Source organism: Chelonia mydas, chromosome 5 (assembly GCF_015237465.2).
Source record: "Chelonia mydas isolate rCheMyd1 chromosome 5, rCheMyd1.pri.v2, whole genome shotgun sequence".
Classification (NCBI taxonomy): Eukaryota; Metazoa; Chordata; order Testudines; family Cheloniidae; genus Chelonia; species Chelonia mydas.
This window is the reverse complement of record NC_051245.2, coordinates 64,284,087-64,298,812: the sequence shown is the minus strand read 5'-3', so window position 1 is coordinate 64,298,812 and position 14,726 is coordinate 64,284,087. Positions and strand designations below refer to the sequence as shown.

At 41.9% G+C, this 14,726-nt stretch overlaps 1 protein-coding gene across 1 annotated transcript in view; it reads left to right on the top strand.

Annotated features, from left to right (window-relative positions):
• The window catches only part of LOC102943989, a 55,170-nt gene extending 53,545 nt beyond the window's left edge, over positions 1 to 1,625 (top strand). Inside the window, exons 11-12 of the mRNA XM_007059569.3 lie at positions 527 to 662; positions 1,377 to 1,625. Of these exons, the coding sequence (XP_007059631.3) occupies positions 527 to 662; positions 1,377 to 1,476 (236 nt within the window). The 3' untranslated portion in view covers positions 1,477 to 1,625. The remainder of the gene's footprint in view (positions 1 to 526; positions 663 to 1,376) is intronic.
• The last annotated feature ends 13,101 nt before the right edge of the window (positions 1,626 to 14,726 follow it).

Sequence of the window (14,726 nt, the reverse complement as noted above, 5' to 3'; positions counted from 1 at the left end):
GGACAGATCAGTTTGATCTTTGCAACACCATGGAGAGCACAGGTGTAACAGAGGGCAAAATTTGGACTGTAGTAATAAAAATATTTAGTAGTTGTATAGTGTTTTTCATCCAAAGATCTGTAGAACCTTCATTGATGGTGATGATGTGCAAAATTAAAAGAACTCAGTTTGACTTTTATATCTCAGGTAGAATTGCAGGGCTGGCAAGTAAGAAAAACAAATATTTGTTTTACTTGTAAACTGAGTACATTTGATCTGGAAATCATTGTAACTGAGGAACTGCCATTTCTCCAGTCACTTTTCAAAGTAAAAATGGACATTAATGTTTTTTCACTAAATATTTTTATGTGTATGTATTTTAATTCTCTGTTACCTTATTTTTGGAAGCATCACTGCTTAGGTCTCTGAAAAGAGAATGTAAAAACCTTTCCGTTGCTAAGTAGAAGGAAAGAACTTGGCACATATGCAGTTTACACCAACAAGTGGTTCATACCACTCTCTATTTGTGCTGTTTCCCTTTCTCTAGGTGGGATTTACCTGCAAGGTTACACTGTAAGCGAACAGACACTTGGCTCCAGGAGATCTGTAATTGAAATGAAACCCCCATCTGAAGAGTTTCAAACCTTCTACTTGTGTGCAGAGAATGTAAATGAAAACAAACGGTAAATGGAGATCTTTGTTTCACTTCTCTTTGCCAAACTCTTAGAGCAAGTAAGAGCACTGTAGTTCAAGAACGTTTGCTAAAATCTTTCCCTTTTGTTTTCACCTGCTTGCTTTCATCTCTCCGTAACATTAGTTTTAGTCACACTGCAGCAAAATATGCTGGCACATGTGAGTCATGAGTTCTGTTATTGTCATCACTGGAGTTATAGCAAGGCTGAATTGCGGCAGTTCAAGAGGGAACCTTGTGATGGTAGCTCTCATAAGGATGTGTGAGTAGTCATACTAAATGGAAGCACCTAAGTGCCTTTCATGATAGGTCAGACTAAGTGAAAAGTAGGTACTTCTAGTTCTCACAGATGAATTACTTCCAACACTGATCATCATAATTAAAAAAATTGCCTATGAAGTCATTTTCTAAAAGCTACATTCTGTAGTCTTAGTGCAGAAAAAACTCCCACTGATGTCCCTAAGACTAAAAGTTGTAGGATTTGACTTATAATGAGAAGCTATTAAATAATTTGGAAACTTGTGCCCAGATATGTTGCTCTTACAGCCAGTTCTTCCCTTCCCACTGTCTCCAGTCCACTTATTAGCATTTTTAGTGACAAGACAGTACAACAGATTTATAAAAAACAATTTCAAGAGAATTTTATCTTCCAAGTGCACATATGACACCCATTCAGTGGCAGTTGTTGGTCTTTCCTCTCTTTCAGATGGATTACTGCTTTGAAAACCTCAGTTAATAAATGGATAACCCTACACCAGGCCATTCAAGACTTCATGAACCGACCACTGGAAGAGACAAAGATGTGAAAAAATATATAGTTTTTCTTCATACTTTTCTTTATAATACATTTCAAGACAATATCTCCCAACAGACAAGATATTTTAGCACCAGATGAACTTTAGCAGTGGTATGTACCACACACCTTTTGTAAACATTAGTAAATAAAAGCTAATTTATGTTACCTACATTGTGGATAGTCTTTTTATGTTTCTATTTGTGGTCCATGGTCCCCTAACTTAAGCAGAGTCACTTTGGATTTATACCAGTGAACAGGGATTTTGCCTGAATTGATAAACTACACTTCTTGCTGCATCATAATACAGTAGAATCTCAGATACAAACACTTTGGAAATGGAGGTTATTTGTAACTCTGAAATGTTCGTAACTCTGAACAAAACATTATGGTTGTTTTTTCAAAAGTTTGCAACTGAACATTGCAAACTTTACTATGCAGAAGAAAAATGCTGCTTTTAACCATCTTAAATGAAACAAGTACAGAAACAGTTTCCTTACCTTGTCAAATATTATTTTTTAAACTTTCCCTTTATTTATTTAGTAGTTAACGTTTAACACAGTTCTGTACTGTATTTGCTTTTCTTTTTTGGTTTCTGCTGCTGCCTGATTGCATACTTCCCATTCCAAATGAGGTGTGTGGTTGACTGGTCAGTTCATAACTCTGGTGTTCGTAACTCTGAGGTTCTGCTGTATTTATCTAAAGGGAGAAAGCACTGACTTTCAGTGTACATTTTACTGTTTTTTTATGCATATGTTGTTTTTATCATGCAAATGTAACCCTTGTGAGAATTTACTTTTACAAGATGATCCCTCAGTTGGGTTTTCTCTGAAATATATGGACTGTGTCTAACTCAAAGTTGGGGCCAGGGCGAGAAAAGACCCTAACAGAGCATGCAGTGAAGTTGTAGCCAAGTTGCTCCCAGGATATTAGAAAGACAATGTGGGTGAGGTAATATCTTCTATTGGACCAACTTCTATTGGTGAAAGAGAGAAGCTCAAAATACCATTTTGAGGCATTTTGACTGAGTTCAGAGGAATTTTGACGAGAGGACTGACAGGGAGGCCAAAGGCTCCATATCCACCACTAGCACAGTGCTGTGTATATGGAATTGAATGTTTATTATTTTATTGTTCATGTTCACTCTATATTAATGTAAATTTTAACTGTAAAGTATTTTTGGTCTGGCCAACTGCTATCACGGTTTACCACATTTATGGAGAGGAATGGATTTGAGGCTAAAAAGAACTATTTCCTCTGAACCTAGGGATGAGAGATAGCACCATAACCCTGCATCAAGTGAGTCAAAAAAAGTCATCTAATAATTTATTCAATGATGTAATGTGATAAAATTCTAATTTTTACAAAAGTATGATTATAGTTCATTATTTGTACTAGCACCTGAAGCATACTAGTGTTATGTTACTATGTTTGAGAATTATTTTCACATACATTCTACTGCAAATATAGCAGAACTCAAAAAATCGTCTCACGCGGCATAAGTCAGCGTTTACTGTTGAGATTTACACTTCCATGCTGTAGAATCAAGACTAGATTCTTAGCTGGTGTAAATAAGTATAGCTTCAGGATCTGGCTCTTTATATTTTGTGATTCTGATGCTTCCAAATGGAAGCAAAATCGATAAATTGAAGGGAAAAGTATTACCATTTCATTTTTCTCCAAATGATCCTAAATACAAGTCATCTGTGAAAAATATATCACTGCTTTTAAAGGTAACAAGCCAGCTCTCAGTTGTAGCCAGGTTCTATAGGGCACAAAGGAAGAGGATCCAAAAGATGACTTGTCATGTTTCTCTGAGCCAGAGCTGGTTCTCACCCAGCACTAATACCTGCATAGATCACAGCAGCCTGGGAGTTGTTCTAATTTATGTCAAGTGGCTAATGGAAGCATTGCCTGAGTGGCAATTTGCCAGCCAGAAATTGCTATAGGGCAATGCACACGTCTTCCCATTCCTAAAACTGCTAGGGGACAATGGTGTTTGGGTCGAGAAGGCTGGCATACGAAGGAGCTCTCTATGCCTACTGGTGACCCCATGCCAGCAGAAGTCATAGTCAGTAGTTCAGGGTCATACTTAGCTGTCATCAATGTGGCTGATTTTATTTTCATTTTTTAAAGTATTCACAGCACTCTTATCTGATATATAATATTTTGTTTGAGTGGTTTCTCCTGGGACTTTTTCCCAGAGTCCTTGCAGATGTCCAAAAGGAATTTTTGTGAATAATGTTCCCTCAACACACATAAGTTTCTCAATCTGACTTTTCAATACATGTGTAATCTAATTCTAATTGGACAACTGTAATTATAAATAGCACTATATAATTCAGTGTTCATACATTTGAGTCAGCTTAATTATGAGTTCCTTTTGTCTCTAAAATTTATTGATGGTGTTTGTCAAGTTGTGTTTATTACATTTTTCTCTCAAGAGTTTTTTCCCAGATACCTGAAGGAGATTGTTTCTTCCTGGCTGTAGAGGTTGATTTTTGTTTTGCTTTGTTTTGTTTTGTTTTAATATGCCTCATCATTTTAATTATATTTGAAAAGTGGGGGGAGATTGGAAAAAATCCATTTATACTATTGCAAGCGTTTGTTATGTGTTTTCTGCATTAGTTTGACATTATTGCAGCTCACTCACTAAAACAAATTAACACATAATTAGAAGCATGGGATTTATCAGACCTTTCAGTCATCAAGTCCAGAATCCTGCTTGTGTTGCTTCAGAGGAAGGGGGAAAAAAATTGTATCCTGTCAATTGTCCACTGCTTCACACAGCAAAAAAACCTCTCACCCTTGTAGCAATCAGCTTACACCTTGAATCACGAGATAGGATTCCCTTAGTTTAGCATACATAGAACTGCAGCATAAAATGTTAGTCATGAAAATAAAGTTAGCCCAACCATTTAGAAATCCAGCTTAAGTAGTTAACTCTATGACCTCTTGTGGCAGTGAAGTTCACAGATTGCATGTTGTTGGATGAAGTATTTCTGTTTAGATTTTCTAGCTTTAGTGGCCATTTATTTAATCAAAAGACCACACTTCTTGAATTAGGAAGACAGAATAACATAGGGAGGGCCTAGTCACTTTTTAGTCTTCAGAATCCTGAATACTTCAGTTTAGTCTCCTCTGATTCTTGTCCTTTCCCTGCTAAATATCCTAGTTGTTGTTATATCTCATCATACTGTTACCCCTTTTTGACCCAAATGACTAGTCAAAGTTCAGGGCCCTGGGGATGTTCCAGCTGAGAGGAGATATTGATGGAGCCTGGTATTTTCTTTGATGCACTCTTGTTAATTTACAAAGAACGTACAAAATCCTGCTTCTCTGAACACAGGAGGAACCAAGAACAAGGGGTAGCTTCTTTGCCTAGGATCAGACTCAAAATTCTCCCTTGTGGCTTCACCCAGCATACAGGCGCCTGTGTGGCTTTCATTAGGCTGTCTCGGTTGCTCTTTGTATCTGTGTTCTGTCTTCTCTCTCTCTCACCTCCACACACTTTTCTACAACAATACTCAGACAAAAAAAAAACAAAACCCAACCCTCTACCCACACAATCCAAACCGTGTGCATGGGTTCACATACTCCTTTTGTCTAAGGTGGGGGCTTGTGATTAACTCAGCTTTACAATGATGCGAAGCAAACATTCACACCAGACATCCATCAATTGCCACAAGTTTTTAACTCAATCCATCAAGTTTAAGCCAGCTCACAACACCACATTAACTTTCCTGTATACCTAAGCCCTCGTCACTGCCGTCCTCTGGACCTTTTCAGCATCCACTACACCCTCCCTAACACAGGGGCGTTTCGTCATTAGACATAGTGGTTCAGCTGAGGGCAGACACTTGGTCAATATAGGAAACATTATGCTCACGCCTGCTCTTGAGCAGCACTTGCATTGACGCCATTGCGGGTAGGAGGCTGGAAGGCGTGAGTAGCTGTGGGATGCATTATTATTTTATTAATTTAGCAGGTAGGCATTTGATTACATTATATAGTCTTTTAATATGTACTATTTTATTACTGTGTGGTTTGCAGTGGGCAAAGTGACTGAAGCATTATATAGGCACTAATAGAAGTTGAAATGAATAAATTAGCTACCCCCTTTCCCCCCCCCCATATCTTGCTTTTCTGTTTCATGATCTACTACTCGTGAACCAATTCTCTAATCTGGTGATAAATAAGTAAAACGTGTATGAATAACCACTAACAAGTTTGTCAACCATACATTTGGAATTAAAAGCTTCATAAATATATCAGTCCAAGTAACAGCATTGAGCTAGGAAGTTTTAAAATGTAAGCAGGGTCTGAAGGAGTTCTCCCCTGACAGCTAGCCAGGTGGAGGAGAGATTTCAGGAGCAAATTGTATTTATATGAACCCACCTACGCTGCCACGATATCCAGCAGATAGAGCTGTGTTGCTCAAATTGATCAACTTTGACTGGTGTTGGGTTACAAATCACTTTAGTACTGAATGTAGGGCAGGGGTCTCAAACTCAAATGACCACGAGGCCACATGAGGACTAGGGCATTGGCCCGAGGGCTGCATCACTGACACCCCGCCCTTCGCTGCCCCCGGCCCCACCTCTTCCCTGCCCCCATTCCAACCCCTTCACCGACGTTCCCCACCCCAACTCCGCCCCTCAGGGGGTGCAGGAGGGGTTCGGGGTGCTACAGGGGGTCAGAGTGCAGCATGTGGCGGGGGGCTAGGGTGCAGCAGGGGGCTCAGGGCAGGGAGTTGGGGTGCAGGAGGGATGCGGGATCCAGGGTGGCAGTGGCACACACCGGGGCCAGGGCAGGCTGCCCTGGCCCCCGGCCCCTGCACTGCTCTGCTCTGGGAAGCAACCGGAATCATGTCCCTGCAGCCCGGGGGAGCAAGGGCACAGGGCTCCGTGCACTGTCTTGCTGCTCTCTAGGTACCTCCCCTGAAGCTCCCATTGGCTGCAGTTCCCTGTTCCCAGCCAATGGGAGATGCGGGAGGCGGTGCCTGGAAGCCATGGCACTGCACGGAGTCCTCTGCCCCCCCTATCCCCGATCCCAGGCCATTGTGCCGGCTGCTTCAGGGAGCGGCGCGGGGCTCGCTGTGCCACTGGGGGGAAATCCCGCGTGGTGTAGTTTGCCCACCCCTGGCCTGGAGGTAGGCCGGGGGCGGGCCCCAGGAAATAGCCCCCCTGAGCCAGACCCCTGATGTAGGGGGAATGAAACATTGTTGTCTTTATTGTACAAATAAAGGGGAGCAGACCTGTGCTTCACCTGTCTCAAATGAGGGGCTCACCCTCAGCTGAAAGGACCTCTTTAAACCAGGGGCTCTAATGTCAGACTCCTGTGAAAGTAAGAGGGGTGGGGACAGGTGTCCCAGCCAGGAGATGTAGACTCTCCCTAAGGGGCCCCACTCTGGTTGAGCCTGTTTCTCCCCCCCATTCAAAAATAGAGATAAATAGGGTAACAAAAGGCTCCTAATGAAGCCTAAGTACTCAATAAGAGCTAAAATCACTTGTGGTGGGGCAGTGTTTCTGCCCAGTCTGCTGAGAGCTAAAAATCACTGAGACTGATCTACAGAAGTCACAGCAGAGAGGCAGACAGTAGCAGGAGGTGAGTGACAGGTGGCCATCAGGAGAGTGGAAAGCAGTCGGCTGAGAAACAGTGGCTGGCCAGGCAGTGAGAAACTGTCGGGGTGGCCAGCCAGAGCATATGCTCAAATGGCACGGCAAGCAAGGTACCTTCTTCCCCTGGTGGGAGGTGAACTCAGAGTTATGTCCTCACTGTCCAAGCGCAACTGCCATGAGTGGTGTACGGTGAGGGGGCACAGTAATGGAACTGTTGGCTATAGAACTCAAGAACATGAGGCAGAAGGCACTGCCCCACACACACTCTAGGGTGGGTGTCCTGATCACAGTTTTATGATTGTGACATTTTCCCTAATTAATGTTGGGTGACTGCCCTCCTTTCATTAAAAGTTTCTTTTCCACACTCAGACTCTGTTTGTGAGTGGGGAAGTATTGCCTCTCAGAGGTGCCCAGGAGTGCTGTGTAATTTTCCCAGGTTACTGGGTGGGAACTCAAGCTGGTTCTATGCTGTATCGTTGAAAAGGAACCCCTAGATATTGAACCTGGCCCTGGTTGCTGCAGAAGGGTTACAAAAATATCTAATAATCCAAGTACCAAGCCAGTGTAATATAGGTCTAAATTTGAAAGCAATCATGACACTCCATTTTGTATTAGAAGAAGACAGGTATCGGTGTCACTGCTGGTGTACCACTAGTCAGCAATTAGACTGTTGACAGGGTATGGAACTAGAGTTGGATAGAAATAGCAGTCAGCCAGGAATATCAATTCCCAATCCAGGCTTTCCCAATGGTGGAGGTGCTTGGAGTCCCAAGTTTTGATTCAGTTCCACTTTAGATTTTAATTTTAATTTTTAAGGGAGGAGGAAGAGAAACAAAATAGCATGTTAGTTTTTTGTTGCAATTAAGTTTCAAAAACGAAACTTTGGGGAAAGGTGCGAGTTAAGTTTGATGGTGTTTTCAGGGCAGCATGAACTGGGATTGCTGTGCAATTACTACGTTATCAGTAACTCATATGGTTTCATTTTTTGCCTTCAAGAATGTATAGTTATTGCTAGGATCCATCCATATTCAAGGTTTTCTTACCTCTGCCAGGAAAAAGATTGCTAATGGAAGCATTCTTGTTTCAATATAGCTGAGTATGATATTGCAGGTCATGTTCTTGAAGCATGATTTATTAAGCAGGTTTGCTACACTCCAACTGGAACTCTTTTTCTGCCCTATTCAGCAGAAAATGTACACAAGGGGAAGCCACAGAAGGTCACCTCTATGTTTCCCACGCTGGGCTGAGCAATTAGCAGGAAATACAGTTGTGCCACAAAAACATTTTTGCCAAGTACATAATTGCCGGCAATAGAGGGCTGGTCAAGGACGATTATTTGTTTGGTTCTGTTTCCCCCCCCCGTCAGCTCATGCAGCCTGATTTAGCAGAGTTAATCTAGTGCTAAACTGCAGGAATGATGGAATACGCCTTAGCCAAATCCATGACACTGCATTCTTGGATGGAAATCAGGTTGCCTAATACCCAGACTTCTCTTATATACCAACACTTATGCATATCTGTTATGCTGGCAAGATAGCATGCTAATTTTAAGAAAGTGGAGGCAACCAAAGGTTTACAGGTGAATTGTCTGCTGTATACAGGAATTAACATCTCTTATTCAGGAAGATCCTCTTAGGGGCAAGTAATGCTAAAATGGGCTGGCTAGACACTTCAGAATAAGGGCTCACTGCTGATACTTAGGTGTTATAATATCAATGAGGGTCTTCACCTTCTTTTTTCTTTTCTAGAGCATCTTGGTGCTCAGAATTTTGTACATGAAAAGAGAAAGGCATGTCATGTGTAACGTGTTAAACAGTGACATTCTGAGGCCTTTAGTTAATTACTGTTTCCATTTAGGTCTCCCTCATAATTAATAAACCACTTAGAGGTTGAAGCAATATGATGAAACTTGTCACCCTACAAGTACATATTATATTATTAATTATTATTATTATTATTATTAGAGAGGCTTTTGAATTTGTAAAGAAGCATCTAGCAGTCACAATCACAGGCATTTTAAGTAATAATAAGATGATAATTTTACTGAGACATAATACTGCCTAGTTATTTTATTGCTGGTCACATCTCATCAAACAATTCTTTAATTTTAACAGGTAGGCCATAAATGTTTTCACTTCAGGAAAGATATAGAAATAAGCCATCAGAGAGCAGGAATAATTTCCCAGGATATTCATTCAAAATTCCACAAGTAAAAATGCCTCCTGAGATATTAGCTAAACAGTCACCATTCAAGAACTCTCTAATCTCTGGAGGCCTCAGCTGGTAAGAGAAAGAAAGGTGACTGCTGCATTCTGATTCGTTGGCAGAGAAAAGAATCGTAGAAAACACAATATGCAACACAGACAAATAAATTGACTCCGTTTGGGATCGATATTTTGCCAACTACACTAGTCCAGATCCTCAGCTGGTGTAAAACAACATAGCTCCACATACTTTAGTTAGAGCTACATTAAACTACTACAGCTGAGGGTCTGGACCACTGTGTCTCTTCAATTATCCAAAATTAATCCAGAGATGATAAAAACTAAACCAGATCCTTGGCACTTCTGTCTTTCCCGGCATTTAGACAGAACTACTCTTACGCTCATGACCCTTTGGGAGTATAAGAGGACATATTGGAATTGTAAACGAATATAGCACATAACCGATTATTTCATTGCAAAGAGTCCATCACCACACATGTGGCAGCCAAAAAGCCTAGATCAGTAGATCTCAAACTTTGGAGCACTTGCCAGTGGCTTAGATTGCTTTATCGTTAAAAGATCAACAGTAATTAAATATTGTTAAGGAAAAGTTAGCACATGTGACTCCATTTTGGTTTGGGGCCCACCATTGTCTAAAAGCAAGCACATCATGCACCAGGAGGAGTGTCTCTTCTGCATTCCTGTGAAAATCCTCCTCCTTGTCTCCAGCCTGCCTTGACTCCCAGTATCTGTTTTTTGTCAGTCCCTAACTCCCTATCTCCTGGCCTTTGATGTCAGGCCTCCCATCCTGATAATAAAAGTTACTGATGCATTGCTTTAGGACCAAGCTGTGTAATTAACATACTAGTTTAGCACGAGGAATGCACCAAGCAGGGATAGGTGGTAGATAAGAAAAGGGTTTGTTTATTGGCTAAGGTTTCCGATGCACGAGGGCAACATGCTTTGCTAAAAAGTATATAACCTTTGCATAATCTGTATTCGGGGTTCCCTCCTGGCTAGCAGGGGGGCACCACGCTCGAGTGTAATAAACTTGGTGTTTTTTGGGAACTCTGCAGTTGTGGACTTTGTTTATGTGCCTCAGCCTAGATTCGAACTGTGCGTGTCCTACCAGGTGTAATTTGTAGCATTTGTGTGCGTGTCCTACCAGGTGTAATTTGTAGCATTTGTGTGCGTGTCCTACTAGGTATAATTCGTAACAATATATGTCAAAATATTACTTCTCTAAATAAGCAACTGTAGTTACCACAAAGATGGTGTGTGATCACTATTAGGTGGACATGGACAACACGGTCATGAAGCGGAGAGAAGGACTGGGGAGGAGCCGAAGAGAAAAACTCCCTCTATTAAGTTTCAGAGTAGCAGCCATGTTAGTCTGTATCCGCAAAAAGAAAAGGAGTACTTGTGGCACCTTAGAGACTAACAAATTTATTTGAGCATAAACTTCCGTGAGCTACAGCTAACTTCATCAGATGCATTCAGTGGAAAATACAGTGGGGAGATTTATATACATAGAGAACATGAAACAATGGGTCTTACCATACAGACTGTAACAAGAGTGATCAGGTAAGATGAGCTATTACCAGCAGAAGAGTGCGGGGGGAGGAGGGGGATATTTTGTAGTGATAATCAAGGTGGGCCATTTCCAGCAGCTGACAAGAACATCTGAGGAACGGAGGGGGGGAGAGGGGGGAGGAATAAACATGGGGAAATAGTTTTACTTTGTGTAATGACCCATCCACTCCCAGTCTTTATTCAAGCCTAAATTAATGGTGTCCAGTTTGCAAATTAATTCCAATTCAGCAGTCTCTCGTTGGAGTCTGTTTCTGAAGTTTTTTTGTTGAAGAACTGCAACTTTTAGGTCTGTAATCAAGTGACCAAAGAGATTGAAGTGTTCTCCGACTGGTTTTTGAATGTTATAATTCTTGACGTCTGATTTGTGTCCATTTATTCTTTTACGTAGAGACTGTCCAGTTTGACCAATGTACATGGCAGAGGGGCATTGCTGGCACATGATGGCATATATCACATTGGTAGATGTGCAGGTGAACGAGCCTCTGATAGTGTGGCTGATGTGATTAGCCCCTATGATGGTGTCCCCTGAATAGATATGTGGACACAGTTGCCAACGGGCTTTGTTGCAAGGATAGGTTCCTGGGTTAGTGGTTCTGTTGTGTGATGTGTGGTTGCTGGTGAATATTTGCTTCAGGTTGGGGGGCTGTCTGTAAGCAAGGACTGGCCTGTCTCCCAAGATCTGTGAGAGTGATGGGTCGTCCTTCAGGATAGGTTGTAGATCTTTGATGATGCGTTGGAGACGTTTTAGTTGGGGGCTGAAGGTGATGGCTAGTGGCGTTCTGTTATTTTCTTTGTTGGGCCTGTCCTGTAGAAGGTAACTTCTCGGTACTCTTCTGGCTCTGTCAATCTGTTTCTTCACTTCAGCAGGTGGGTACTGTAGATGTAAGAATGCTTGAGAGATATCATGTAGGTGTTTGTCTCTGTCTGAAGGGTAGGAGCAAATGCGGTTGTATCGTGGAGCTTGGCTGTAGACAATGGATCATGTGGTGTGGTCTGGATGAAAGCTAGAGGCATGTAGGTAGGTATAGCGGTCAGTAGGTTTCTGGTATTGGGTGGTGTTTATGTGACCATCACTTATGTGACAGCACTGTAGTGTCCAGGAAGTGGATCTCTTGTGTGGACTTGTCCAGGCTGAGATGGTGGTGGGATGGAAATTGTTGAAATCATGGTGGAATTCCTCAAGGGCTTCTTTTCCATGGGTCCAGATGTCATCAATGTAGCGCAGACCTAAAAGTTGCAGTTCTTCAACAAAAAAACTTCAAAAACAGACTCCAAGGAGAGACTGCTGAATTGGAATTAATTTGCAAACTGGATACAATTAACTTAGGCTTGAATGAAGACTGGGAGTGGATGTGTCATTAGAAAAAGTAAAACTATTTCCCCTTGTTTATTTCCCCTCCTCCCCCCACCGTTCCTCACATGTTCTTGTCAAATGCTGGAAATGGCTCACCTTGATTATCACTACAAATGGTCCCCGTCGTCCGTCCGTCCCCCCCCCCCCCCCCCCCCCCCCGCATGCTCTCCTGCTGGTAATAGCTCACCTTACCTGATCACTCTTGTTACAGTCTGTATGGTAAGACCCATTGTTTCATGTTCTCTGTGTATATAAAATTTCCCCAATTTAATTTCCCCTGCATGCATCAGATGAAGTGAGCTGTAGCTCACGACAGTTTATGCTCAAATAAATTTGTTAGTCTCTAAGGTGCCACAAGTCCTCCTTTTCTTTTTGCAAAACCAAGATGCAAACAAGGGAACAGCTACATTACATGGCTGAGTATTCTGAACTCCACATATAATTCTGGAGACATTAAAGATTCCCAAATTAAAGACAGGATCATCTGTGGAACATGTGATTCCAGCTTACGGGAGAGATTGTTGAAAGAAACAGATCTAATTCTAAAGAAATGTTTCCAAACAGCAAGGGCAGCTGAACTTCCCAGAGAAAAGATCTAAACAATGACAGCCTCTAGTTCAGAACACGTACACTGGCTTAAGCTAATGGAATGCAGGAAGTAGGACAGAAACAGACCGACCAAGCATGGAGGCATCATGGTCCCCAGTGTATAGATTTTGAAAAGTGATACAAAAAATAGAAAAATGCTGAGCCTATGGGCAATAGTGTAAGGGTTGTGAGAAGCAGAAACACTATGTCCCAATGCCACAGTAACCCTAGGAAGAAAATTAATCAGTACAAGCAGCGACTGATGATATAGAGCCTTCCAATGAGCATTCCTATATCTTGCAACGTGACTTGAGCAGATCAAAAGCTCTCAACGTACATGCACTGCAAAAGAAAGCTACCAGCCATTCTATTGCCATATCTGTTATTGGATTAACAACTAATTTGATTCCGGATGGATTGCAGAGCCAGCTACAACATAATCCCAACAACACTGATAAGCAGCAATATTAGATTGGAGAAATGTAACTAGGTGCTGGTGAGATGCAACAAAACCATTCTGGGGGCAATGAGGAAACACAACACTACAATATCCTCTACTTGAGAGAGGAGGGAGAACTGTCATTGTGGGTCCTGTCCAGCATTCTAACAATATAAGGGCATATTTTAAGGAGATTAACACCCAGGGGACAAGACAAAGTTACAAATAGACCCTCATGTGCAGCCTGCTAGACTACTAAAATGCAGAATTCTGGAGGAGCCACTGAACAAGGAGTTGGCAAGCCTGTAAACAAGAGGCATCATTACACCCATTGAAACTAGCACAGAGCGAACCGGCAGCCTCATTGTGATAAGAAAACCTTTAGGTAAACTGAGGACCTGCATTGATCCAACACCACTGGAACAGAGCATTGAAAAGAAGTCACTAAATATTACCAATGACGGAGTACATACTACCTGATTTATCCAGGCCAAAAGTAGTAACTATTTGTGATGTCAAGAATGGATTCTGGCACATTAAGCTAGATGAGCCAGCCACCTGATAACTTTTGCCACATCTTTTGGAAAGTATCATTGGGTGAGAATGCCTCTGGGCATCAACCCAGTCCAAGAGGTGTTCCAGTGTAAACTGAAATAGGCACGAGCACTAGCAGTGGTGCTGGAACAATTTTTATAGTGGGAGTGCTGAGAGCCATTGAACCAAATTGTAAACCCTGTATATAATGGAAACCACTTCAAGCCAGGGAGTGCAGCAGCATCCCCAGCACCTCTAGTTCCAGCACCTATGCTAGAGGGAGTCCCAGACAGCCAGATCATAGCTGATAAGATTGTTAATGTACAAGAAGATAGAATCATAGAACTGGAAGGGACCTCAAGTGCAGTCCCCTGCACTCATGGCAGGACTAAGTATTATCTAGGCCATCCCTGACAGGTGTTTGTCTGACTTGCTCTTAGAAATCTCCACTAATGGAGATTCCACAATCTCCCTAGGTAATTTATTTCACTACTTAACTACCCTGATGGTTAGGAAGTTTTTCCTAATGTCCAACCTAAACCATCCTTCTGCAATTTAAGCCCATTGCTTCTTGTCCTATCCTCAGAGGTTTTCTCCCTGCTCCTTGAAACAACGTTTTATGTACTTGAAAACTGTTATGTTCCCTCTCGGTCTTCTATTCTCCAGACTAAACAATCTCAGTTTTTTCAGTCTTCCCTGATAGGTCATGTTTTCTAGATGTTTAATCATTTTTGTTGCACTTCTCTGGACTTTCTCCAATTTGTCCACATCTTTCCTGCAATGTGGCACCTAGAACTGGACACAATACTCCAGCTGAGGCCGAATCAGCGTGGAGCAGAGCGGAAGGATTACTTCTCCTGTCTTGCTTACAACACTTCTGTTGATACATCCCAGAATAATGTTTGCTTTTTTTGCAACAGCGTTACACTG